Below are 12,194 nucleotides of genomic sequence, written 5' to 3' on the forward strand. Positions count from 1 at the left end.
GACCGACTGGAACCCAGTGAGGTCATTCTTCCAAGACCTATCTAATACTGGAGCAGAAGACTAACATTGTACTTTCATGCCAGGGAATAGGTCAGGCTTCTACAGTTCAATCTGGTCCCCCCCCCCAGGAAGTTGTGTTACAGTGTGTACCCCATTCACCATACTCACTAAAACATATTCTCAGGGCAGCAGAGAGTTAGGGTAAGAAGCCCTTCTATAGTTCCCCACTAGAAGATACCTATTTCAAGGACTTGCTTCCTTGGCCAAGTTCCAGCTGTTTGGCATAGCAGAGTACAGGGGAAGGAGCAGTCTATATTCAGGGTGTCCTTGTTCATGATACGGAATTGCTCCTAGCATGTGCTCAGGGATCAGGAGGTAGTCAGTAACCACCCAAAGAGGCCAGCACAGAAGGGAATCTGGGCCACCAGTGGACTTTAAGGACCCAAAACACTGTATTAGATTTTTCTCTCCCTTGCCTTAGAGAACAGAGAACTCAGAACCCCTTCCCCAACTCCCAAGAGAACAGCATTTGATTTTTAGTTGGGTTTCATGATCCTAATGGAGGAAGCAAGGAGATCACTGCAAAATGCTACCAAAGCTTTTGTTTGGGAGACAAAAGTGCGTAAATCCTGGGTACTACATACTAATGTTATGCATGAAAGGAATGGTTCAATTAGACTGAAGTGGGATAGCTATTGTAAAGCATGAACCCTGAGAAGTTAAAAGAAACTGGGACAATGGAGTGCATCACCTATGGGGCCCTGATACACACTGGACAATAAGAATGAAGAGAGACAAGATTGGCATCCGGTGTGGAGATACCCAAACAAGACAATCCAAAAGACTAATTGGGGTAGGGGTAGAGCGTAGCTTAGAAACCTGTGTGTGAAGAATAGCTGGAGTGGAGATATCCAGGACAAGCTAATCCAGAGGCTCAGGAAATCCCTCAGGCAGCAGATGAAGACTGCCCTCAGGCAGTAGCCCTGGCAAACAAGAAGAGGACCTTATTTTCTTCTAGGTATTGCAGAAGTAGGGAACCAGAGTTGGCTGCCAAATCCACACTTGAAATAAGCCTTAGTAAGATTGGGGCCATTGGTACTTTTGGACAGTAGTGCCTGGAGAAAAGGAGGCTGACCTTAGCAATTGAGCCTTACCCTTCAAGACTCTGCCTAAGTACACCTGGATCCCAGACAAAAGTTTCTGGTATTTTTGTAGCATTTATGTCCTCTATGGTGTCCCCTGGAGATTACCCTCAGGATAGGATTGGGTCCCTAAGACCCACTTTCCTTCTCATTTTGCCTCTCTAACTTAAGGATGTGCCTCACAACCTGAGTGCCTCCTTCCAAGTCCACCTAGTGACTCTAGAAGCCTCTTTGATTATACCTAAAAGGTCCCTGCCCTGCCCTGCCCTGCTCCTCCCAAGCCCCACCCACATCTATCCAGGAACACATAGGACACTGCCCACATTCCTGCCTCAGCTCTTATTCCTGCTCCTAATGCCTTACCTTATAACCCATGGGTCCCATCTACTCTGCCACTAGAAGCCTTACCTTGTTCTTCCAGGAGCCCACTCTCTGCCCCAGCTAGACCACAGCACTCACAGGCCCACCCTGCTTCTCCTTTATCTTTGCTTCTAGTTCTAACCTCAATATCCTCAGCCCTACTTCTTCATTAGCATCACCCCATATTAGGTTAGAATTCACTGCTCTCTTCCTACTCCCGACATCATTGCTCCCATTGAAAAATCCATGGAGGTGAGCACTCAACACCCAGCCCTACATCAGCAGTCTGAACTTTATTATGACAGTATTCAAAGCTCTACTTCATACTTCACCAATCACCCCCACTTCGGCATGCATTTCTCTGCCCTCCAGTGGTCCTGCATCATGTTGTATTAATATCCAAAGTTCCACCCCCACTTCATATCTTACCATTGACAACCATCCCCATTACTCCTGAGACACAGCTCACCTTGGTCAGCACTCACAGCTAAGCCCGCCACTCCTACTTTAGCATACAGTCTTGCTCTTCTCTCTCCAGTGATCCTCTGTCATAGTATGTCAGTATTCAAAGTTATCCCTCCCCTTCCATAAATTAATACCTATGGCCCTTTCCCAGTACTCTGTAAACCCTAAGTGCCCAGGGCAACGCTCGAAACACCACCTACCTCTCCTACCTCCACACACACAGCACTGCCCACCACTTCAACCATAGTGTGCACAGTCCTGCCCACCATTGGACATCAACATACACAGTACGACGTACCACTACTAACCCAGAGAGCAGTGCCCTACCTGTGTGTCGCTCCTACATCATCACAAACGGCCCGACTCCTCCTCCTTCACTTCCTACATCACTAGTCACAGCAGTGCCCTCAACCTGTACAGCATACACAAGCCACTCTTTTGTCAGCATACACAGCCGTGCCCTATTCCTTCAATGGCCTTCTATCACATTATATCAGGATTTAAAGCTCAGTCCTGCTGTCACATTCACAATTCACAGTCCTGGCCAGCACTTTAGAGACCCAAGTCGGTACTAACAGTCTCATCCACAATCTCACCCTCATATCTCAAATGGCCCTGTCCTCTTTCAGCGTTTCTGGGCCTTTATTATAATACTATCTCAAGAATTGACAAATGGGACCTAATGAAACTCCAAAGCTTCTGCAAGGCAAAAGACACCATCAATAAGACAAAAAGACCACCAACAGATTGGGAAAGGATCTTTACCTATCCTAAATCAGATAGGGGACTAATATCCAACATATATAAAGAACTCAAGAAGGTGGACTTCAGAAAATCAAATAACCCCATTAAAAAATGGGGCTCAGAACTGAACAAAGAATTCTCACCTGAGGAATACCGAATGGCAGAGAAGCACCTGAAAAAATGTTCAACATCCTTAATCATCAGGGAAATGCAAATCAAAACAACCCTGAGATTCCACCTCACACCAGTCAGAATGGCTAAGATCAAAAATTCAGGTGACAGCAGATGCTGGTGAGGATGTGGAGAAAGAGGAACACTCCTCCATTGTTGGTGGGATTGCAGGCTTGTACAACCACTCTGGAAATCCGTCTGGCGGTTCCTCAGAAAATTGGACATTGTACTATAGGAAGATCCAGCAAGACCTTACCTGGGCATATAACCAGAAGATGTTTGAATTGGTAATAAGGACACATGCTCCACTATGTTCATAGCAGCCTTATCTATAATATCCAGAAGCTGAGAAGAACTCAGATGTCCCTCAATAGTGGAATGGATATAGAAAATGTGGTACATTTACACAATGGAGTACTACTCAGCTATTAAAAAGAATGAATTTATGAAATTCCTAGCCAAATGGATGGACCTGGAGGGCATCATCCTGAGTGAGGTAACACATTCACAAAGGAACTCACACAATATGTACTCACTGATAAGTGGATATTAGCCCAAAACCTAAGATACCCAAGATATAAGATACAATTTGGTAAACACATGAAACTCAAGAAGAATGAAGACTGAAGTGTGGACACTATGCCCCTCCTTAGAATTGGGAACAAAACACCCATGGAAGGAGTTACAGAGACAAAGTTTGGAGCTGAGACAAAAGGATGGACCATCTAGAGACTGCCATATCCAGGGATCCACCCCATAATCAGCATCCAAACGCTGACACCATTGCATACACTAGCAAGATTTTATCAAAAGGACCCAGATATAGCTGTCTCTTGTGAGACTAGGTTGGGGCCTAGCAAACACAGAAGTGGATGCTCACAGTCAGCTAGTGGATGGATCACAGGGCTCCCAATGGAGGAGCTAGAGAAAGTACCCAAGGAGCTAAAGGGATCTGCAACCCTATAGGTGGAACAACATTATGAACTAACCAGTACCCCGGAGCTCTTGACTCTAGCTGCATATGTATCAAAAGATGGCCTAGTCGGCCATCACTGGAAAGAGAGGCCCATTGGACAAGCAAACTGTATATGCCCCAGTACAGGGGAACGCCAGGGCCAAAAAAATGGGAATGGGTGGGTAGGGAAGTGGGGGGGAGGGTATGGGGGACTTTTGGGATAGCATTGGAAATGTAATTGAGGAAAATATGTAATAAAAATATTAAAAAAAGAATAAGCAACAACAAATGCTGATAAGGATGTAGAGAAAGATAACTCATATTTGCTGTTAATGGGATTGCAGACTAGTATGGCAACTCAGAAAAACAGTGTGAACATTTCTCAAAAAGCTAAGAATAAATCTATTGTATAACCCCCCCCCAAAAATACTATCCAAAGCTCTGTTCCTACTTCATATGTCACCAGTCACTGAACCACGTTCAACCTCTACTTCAGCATGCATAGCACTGTCCATCATGTATAATTCGGCTCCCACTCACAGGCACGCCCTCCTTCCCCTGTATCCCTCCAGCAAGTAAAGCCAGCATCCAAAGCTCAGCTCTGTCAACAAAATCTCACCACACATAGCCCTGGCTGGTACTCTTGAGGCCCTAACCACCTTGCTGAGTACTGACAGTCTGGTCCACCACTTCAGCTTGCACAGCCCTTCCTTCTCCTTAAGCAGATCTGAACCGAGTTAAGTGGGGATCCAAAGCTCCGCCCTAGTATCCCAGTAGCTCCACCCACTCAGGTCTGCACTCACAACAGGCCCAGATTCCAAGCACCCGTAATTCCTAACTGTTCCCAAGGATTCTTCAGAGCACAAACTCCCATTCCCAACCTCTATCAGGTGCTCACAGCCCCACCCCACCCCACCCCAATGCCTAACCTCGGGATTCAAACAGCTTTGGCCCTGGACCAATTTTAGGCCCCTCCTCAACAAGCCTCTTCCCTCACATCCCCAATCCCGCCCCTCCTGCTGCAGTGCAACCTACTCCTACTTTCATGGGTTTTTGCAGACTCCGCCGACTAAATCACTCACTCCTTTTCTCACTTCTTTCCCTCCCCAACCGCCTATTACAGACCCTGACCCACTTTATTTGCAAGATTGCTTTAAGAAAACGGTGTCTTCTAGCATTCGATGTCGCTTACTGCTTAATTACGCAAGTCCGTACCTTCCTATCCGGGTAGCATAGTGCCTGTAGTTCTAATTGGCTGCGGATGTTTACTCGTGTAAATGGGCGTGGTGTGCGTGCTTACGTAAATTGTGTAAGTTCGGGCACGGATGTGTTTCTGGGTCTCTTCTTAAAGCAGTCAGAGTTAAAGTCCCAGAACGCCAGTTAAAGTTAAGGCTATAGCCAAATGCTTTCCTTTCTTTAGAGCGGACATTATCCACCCACTCTCAGGAGTCTTTGGTACTGGCGGACTTCCGGGAACGCTGGAAGAGAGAGAAAGGACTGGGTGTAAACTGGAGTCTGCCGCGTGATAAGTGACAAAGCTGAGAGGCCCACAGCACCCAAAGGACACAGGTAACCTGTTGAGTCGGAGCCTTCGAGCTTGCCCCCATCCCCCACCCCATTGAGGACACCCCAGCCTCCAGCTTCGCCAACTGCTGGGCCAGCCCAAGACCGGTCTTTGCATGCCCCATCTTGCCAGCATTTCACAGTCTCTCCTAAGTGATGCAGTGTGGATGCAGGCGGATGAAAACCAAATGTGCTGCTCCAGGGCACTGTTTCTTCCTTACTTTTAGGCTACGAATTCACTGACACTCTAGACTATGAGGCCTTTGGTATTATTATGCCTAGTCTAATATACCAGTTGACACTGAAGGCACTGGGATTTGGTAGACCTGAGCATTTCCATGCAATCACATTCTATGTGGCATCATTTTTCTCCTGTTAAATTGCATGTTTGACTTAATAATGGCAACCAGTTGCAGAATTAACTTTCTACATCAGGCGGTTCTTGTACCAGACAAAAAAGGACCTTCCCACTGACATGATAGCAGAACCAAGCTGTGAGTGAGATGTACAGCCCTAACTCTTGTTGATCTCTAAGGCTTGCTGAGCCTTTCCTGCTGCCAGTAGCCAACAAAACTAAGTTTTACTTGGTGTTTTTTTTTTTCCTTTATCTACCTTCTCCTTATGTAAGTGGAGAAGCAGAAACAAACCAAAAAGGGCAGCTTCTTCATCCACAGAGCAGGTTTATCTGCAGAAACATGAGGAAGAGTATTCAGTTGTTCTAGCTACAGGGCAGTGAGTGAAATGAGAAGAGGGCAAATATTTCGCGTGGGCAGCCAGATTGCAAGGAATCCTGAGGATTCTTGTGAGATGGGTGGATTCTGGGCTGGTTGGAACATGAGCCCTTGGCAGGAATCAGAGTCTTCCAGACATGCGCACAGAACAATCAGATCTGGAAAAAAAGGTTTATGTTAGTTTAGAGGTTACAGTCTGTCATTGGGGTAGGGCAGGGCAGGAATTCAGTCCCTGAGAACTCCAAAGGTCCAGGATAGTTGACTCTATTGGTCTTCCTGTGGAGTTTTTATCTCCTTTAGGGTCCACATCCTTCCCCCAACTCTTCCATAAGAGTCCCCAAGTTCCATCCACTGTTTGGCTGTGGGTCTCTGTATCTCTCTGAGTCAACTGCTGGGTGGAGCCTCTCAGAGGACAACATGCTCCTGTCTGCAAGCATAACAGAATATCATTAATAATGTCACAAATTAGTGCTTGCCCATGGGATGGGTCTCAAGTTGGGCTGGTTTTGGTTGGCCATTCCCTCAGTCTCTGTTCCATCCCCATCCCTGCATTTCTTGGAGACAGGATAAATTTAGGGTCGAAAGTTTTGTGGGTGGGTTGGTGTCTCTATTGCTCCACTGGGGCTCCTGCCTGGCTACAGGAAGTGGCCTCTTCAGGTTCCATATCCCCAATGCTGTGAGTCACTGTTAAGGTCGCCCTCTTTGATTCTTGGGTGTCTCCCTTATCCCAGGTCTATTTCATCCTGGAGATTCACACACACACCTCCATGCCCCTGTCAGTTGGAGATTTTCATTCATTCTCATGGACATCTGATCATCTTTCCTGTCCCTCCCCACACCTGATCCTGAACACTCCCACTCCTAGGCTCAGAGGTTAAGAGCAGGACATTATTAATCTGTGACAGGAAGCACATTGAGTTCAGTGGAGTTTCAGGGCACATGGGAATCATCTGGGGAAGGCAAGGCCCAATGGATGTGAGCCTGAAAAGCTCAGCTGTGGTGTGTTTCTATCTTTAGGCCCAGAGACTCTGAGGAAAATGAAGTTTCCCTGCCTATCCTTCCGGCAGCCCTACGCTGGTTTAATCTTAAATGGAGTCAAGACTCTTGAGACACGTTGGCGTCCCCTGTTGAGCAGCGTTCAGAAATACACCATTGCCATCCACATTGCTCACAAGGACTGGGAAGATGATGAATGGCAGGAAGTGCTCATGGAGAGGTTGGGGATGACCTGGACACAGATTCAGACCTTACTACAGGCAGGAGAAAAGTACGGCAGAGGCGTGATAGCTGGTAAGTGAGGCTGTACCAAATACCACGTAGACAATTCCAACAGGATCCTGCTTGATAGATTGGTGGCACTGTTTTGCTGTTAGTTAGAGGGCGTGTCCTAAAGTTTCCAAGAAGACTCACTAAGGACTACCAAAGTCACTTGAATGAGGTGAATAGGTCTGGGTTCCACAGACTCAGTTACGTCTTAACTCTAGGCCTCATGTAGCATTAGACTGTGTGTGCATGAATATGTGCAAAAGGCATGGTCTATGACAGCATAGACACTGAAAAAGTGGAGCATTAATAGAGTAAGGCTGCTTGCCTGGCTTGTAATGCCTCTCACAAGAACCTTGAGTAAGACACCAATCAACATCTAATACGACTAGTCACCTACTGACCTAATTGGGAATCTTATTGACTGTGGGCTTCCTGGATAAGACTGGTTCTCTTTCAGTAAATGCCAGCCTTAGTAGTATGCTAGAACCTGACTGTTCTTTAATGCAGGACTCACGGAGCATAAGCCACCCTCTTCTTTTTCCCAAAGCCTGTGGCCGTCTCACCCAGGATTGCCTAGTTCAGTTGGTCATGTTTCCAATGTTCAGTGAGAAAAATCCCAATTTCCTATCAATCATTTTGATTATACACTATCAGTTGACCCTGCAGTCATAAAGATAACCTTGTTGTATAGAAGAGACTACATCTGTATATTTCTGTCTTTGTGCCCAGGACTTATTGACATTGGAGAGACTTTTCAGTGTCCAGAGACCTTAACTGCTGAGGAGGCTGTGGAACTGGAAACTCAAGCTGTGCTAACCAATCTGCAGCTGAAGTACCTGACTCAAGTTTCAAACCCCAGGTGGTTACTGGAGCCCATACCTAGGAAAGGGGGAAAGGATATATTCCAGGTAGACATCCCAGAGCACTTGATCCCACTGGAGAAAGAATGACTGCTCTGGAAAACAACTGAAGAATGGCTCTGCCAGTAGACCATCAGAGTGTGCACCTCCAAATCTCAATCTAGGAGACTCGGATCCACTCCTGCAGAGCACAGCTCACTAGCTGGGTGCTGTTTCCAGCCTGCTCTGCCCTCATGAAGGGCATGGCAGTAAACACATCCCTCATGCTGTGGCGCTGCCAACAGAACTACAGAGCCTTGAGAACTTTGACCTTTAGGGAAAAGGAAACGTCCCAGGAAATGATATTTGCCTGAGGTTCACTTTACTCCTGCTGTTTTCTGGATTGCACAAATAAATCTGATAATAGTTAAGTGTTTATGAAGTGTCTAGCTCCCTTTCTCCTTCCCTATGTCTTTATTGCAGTCAAATCTCATGCAGTACGTGAACAGCATCCAGGGGCCCATGGGACAAGTCTGGGAGCAGTCACTGAGTTAACCCCAATGCACTAAGTCTGGGATGAAGAGGGAATCAAATGGAGAAAACAAGCATTGGCCCATCCTTGCTCCTATTCTGTGGAGACAGTCCCTCAACAACCAAAACTGTGTGTCACCCAACTACTTATTACCTAGAGAATCCTAAATATTACTCAGAAACCATGATGCTTAAGTATTAGATGTTAGTGTTTATCTTGTAGCAAGTTTTAAAACTATTTTTTTTTATTTCTCCTTCTCACAAACAATATATCTTGATCTCAGCTTTAACTCCTGCACTCCCGCCAGTCCCTGGCAACATTCATAGATTCTCTCCAAATATTCCAAGTCTGCTCCTCTTCGGCAACCTCACTCCAAACTCCTTATCTCAGGATCCACAGCTCTGCCCTGCACTTCTGCCTAATCTACCACTATCGACTTTGCCCTTCTTCATCTGGAAGCCCTGAAAACTCCTTCCAACTCCTTCCTCAGAACTGCCAGGCCTGCCCAGCTCCTCCAGTAGAGACTTCAACTCTCCCTCAGAGATCTCATTGTATCAGGGTTCAAAGCAAAACTCCCTTAAACTTCCTAGGTCCCTTCCTGCCAATACATGGATCTTGTGTACTTGGTCAGTATTCATGGACTGTCTTCAACTCCTACCTCACACCCCAGCTACAACCTCTCTTTGGTACTCCATATGTCTGCCTCCCTGGGTCAGGATTCACAGTGGTGCCTCTACTTCCTACCTCAGACCTCACAGCCCAGCTCTCTTCCTTCCTCAGCCATTCCAGTTCTCCATCCTTACACTCAGCCCCAAACATATTCCCATATCCCTGTCCAGCAAGGTCACTAATGTCCTACCCTGACCTCTATATCGCGACTCAGAGCCTCACTGCCACATTACCTCAACACTCCAGCCAGGGCTAGTGTTCCTTTTGGACCCCAGCTGTTCCAAGTACTCATTGTCCTGTCTTACTCCTTCCACAGTCCCACCTCTCAACTCATTACATCAGGCCACAGCTCTCTGTACCTTTTCCAGACCTTTCAGCAAGGCCTCATCACTCTCAGCACTGCCCTTGCATGGCTACATCCTGTCTCTTTTAATCTTCTGATGCTTTTGCTCAATTCTCTTTTCTTCCTGGCTCCATACTACATACAGAGCTTGCCCCAGCACTGAATGATCAGAGATCCCCACAGACTGTTATGTCCAACATATTTTCCTAGAGTCCAATTCAGACTACTGCAAGCTCATATAAATGACTTTCCAGTCTTGATGCGGAAGGGATGGCTTTGGGCCTGCTTAGCCGAGTATGTTTTGGTTTCCCACACTGGGGCCTCAGGTATATATATACTTATGTGTAGGTACAGGTACACGTGTTGCTTTGTGTCATTTTGTACCTCTTGTATAAGAGCTGTCTGAGTTTGGATGAAAGCATCCAAGCTTATGTCTGGACATTCCAGTCAACTGGGGATGGGGTGTGCACTGGAATCCACATCAGCAGTCATACCACGTGGGCCGGAACTTGGCCATGTGTGCTCATCCCTGGCTCTAGACATTCATTCACCTGAGTATAAAAGCCATTCACCCTTGTACTGGAAACCTGTCTGCAAAGCATGGAGATAGTAGACTTCTGGCTCACAGTTAAAGACCGAGTGATCCCTAGAGTTAAGTTTCTGGGACACACTCTTTCTGAGAAAGAGGAACCTTTGGCCGAGAGCCTGTGAGCTTGAACCTCCACAAACCCACCTCTACCTGTAGTTTTCCCTCTTGTGTGATTCAGGGTCCATGCAGGACTGGCCAGAAGCCACCCTTGCCAGCCCATGCTTCATGCCAGATCTTTACACCCAGTATCCTTCTAAGTGTGAGTCCACACAGGCTGAAAGCCTCCGTGGTTCTTCACATGAACGAAGCCATATCTCCCATGAGGTTGTGAACTCACCAAGACACAAGATTTGAGGACTGCCCGTCTGTGTGGCCTGTGACATAATACCTCATGTGTTTTGCCAATTACATTATCGTCAACACGAGTCAATGCACCAAACCCTTTCTGCTCCTGTATCTGAAGAGATGTCTTCAGTCTGGCTAGAGGTCGTTTTTCTCAAGTTAGATCCTGCCTTCCTGGGAGAATATCTCAATCCACTAACTGAAGATATTTTCTGACCTGCTGACAGATGCCTCATGTGTTCCAGAAGCAAGTCATGGTTGAGGCAATCATGACTATTTCTCAAGACATCTGTTTTCATATCTCTTCTGGTGAGCTAAGAATACTGGTAGCAGTGACATAGACAAGCATGAAAAGCAGACACAAGCATGAAAATCAGAGTCACAAAGAATGTCCCTCTGTGCTAGTGCCAATTCATGAAGCTCTAAAGCCCCCTGCCTAGTAGACCTAGGGGTCTCTCTCTCCTGTGTATTCCCCTAGGGAATGGTGACCTCTGTCATCACTGACCACTCATTGTCCTCTCAGTGTTATTGTCTACAAGGGCCTATCCTGTCCTGCTAGCTCCCCCAGAATCCCGTAGATAGGTACCAGTTAATTCAGTGTCAGCCCTTTACATTAATCATGTCACCAAGCAGATGAACATTTGTCCTGTGCAAGGAGAGGCATTGCATCGTCAAGTTCAATGGAGTGTCAGGTAACATGGAACATGGCTTTGAGTCTGAAGAGATGGGCTGTGATGTGTTTCTGTCCTGACCCAGGGGTCTGAGGAAGGGCAGCATTGCTAGTTCCTCCTCCCAACAGCTTTAGGTTGGGTTTGCCCTCAAATGAATCAGACTGCGAGTTGTGTTGCTGTTCCATGCTGAGTCCCTACCAGGATGGTACTGTCAGCAATCACAATGCTCATAGAGATGGCAACACCATAAAATAGGGAAGTGGACAATGGCCTGTAAGGGGATTGAGTCCTTGCCCTGGCTAGGGTGCAGATTTGACAGCGTGGTGACAGATGCTCCCTGCAAGTGAGAAGGGCATGCTGCTGACAGCTTAGGAAGGAGTCCTTAGGATATCTTTTAGTGTGACCTGCAGAATGTGTCTTGAATCTTCCTGAAACAGCCATCTTAAGGCCTACCAGAGGAGCTGGGCAGGGTTCCACAGACTGGAATAATTCCTGATCAATCCTGAGCCTTTGTCACTGTTTGTGGTCCTAGAGCTAAAGTGTGTAAACTAAAGTCAACTCATGGCCTTTTATTGTGTGTACATGACTGTGTTACACTCCAATGTATGTGACAGGCAACAAGGACACAGCATGGCTAGAGTGGCTTTTAAAGCTTGATTCCTTGCCAATGAGAGAGAGTCCACTGTGGGCATGGAGGAGGTGGCAGATCTGGTGCAAAGTCAGCTGCTAAATGACAACCCTGCCAACTCAGTATTGCAGTACAGACTCTAAAGCCAAGGCAATATTGAGTCACATTTTGTTTGCAGAGAATC

The 12,194-nt window shown here is 46.7% G+C and overlaps 2 protein-coding genes across 8 annotated transcripts in view; one reads left to right on the plus strand and one right to left on the minus strand.

Moving 5' to 3' along the window:
* Nucleotides 1-5,089, minus strand: part of Ids (iduronate 2-sulfatase) — a 42,766-nt gene extending 37,677 nt beyond the window's left edge. For 3 of the 7 annotated variants that reach the window (XM_030251233.1, XM_030251232.1, XM_030251229.1), the window contains exon 1: nucleotides 4,767-4,805. The gene's annotated coding sequence lies outside the window, so the exon portion shown is untranslated. Of the gene's footprint in view, nucleotides 1-4,766; nucleotides 4,806-4,972; nucleotides 5,026-5,052 lie in introns of those variants that run through there. The other 4 variants (XM_017318394.2, XM_017318393.2, XM_030251231.1 and 1 more) reach the window with 3 other exon arrangements.
* Nucleotides 5,090-5,167: 78 nt separating this feature from the next.
* Eola1 (endothelium and lymphocyte associated ASCH domain 1) lies at nucleotides 5,168-8,671 on the plus strand. The gene is made up of 3 exons (NM_026787.2): nucleotides 5,168-5,406; nucleotides 7,149-7,421; nucleotides 8,127-8,671. Exons 2-3 carry the CDS (start codon nucleotides 7,169-7,171, stop codon nucleotides 8,345-8,347), a joined length of 474 nt encoding a protein of 157 aa, NP_081063.1. The 5' UTR covers nucleotides 5,168-5,406; nucleotides 7,149-7,168; the 3' UTR covers nucleotides 8,348-8,671.
* Nucleotides 8,672-12,194: the final 3,523 nt, after the last annotated feature.

This window comes from Mus musculus, chromosome X (genome assembly GCF_000001635.26).
Source record: "Mus musculus strain C57BL/6J chromosome X, GRCm38.p6 C57BL/6J".
In the NCBI taxonomy this organism is placed as follows: Eukaryota; Metazoa; Chordata; class Mammalia; order Rodentia; family Muridae; genus Mus; species Mus musculus.

What these genes read in the sequence shown, in the direction of transcription:
- Eola1 (NM_026787.2), top strand. Translation starts at nt 7,169, where the DNA reads ATGAAGTTTCCCTGCCTATCCTTCCGGCAGCCCTACGCTGGTTTAATC. An exon ending in CGGCAGAGGCGTGATAGCTG is followed by an intron (nt 7,422 to 8,126) that starts GTAAGTGAGGCT and finishes CTTTGTGCCCAG; the next exon opens with GACTTATTGACATTGGAGAG.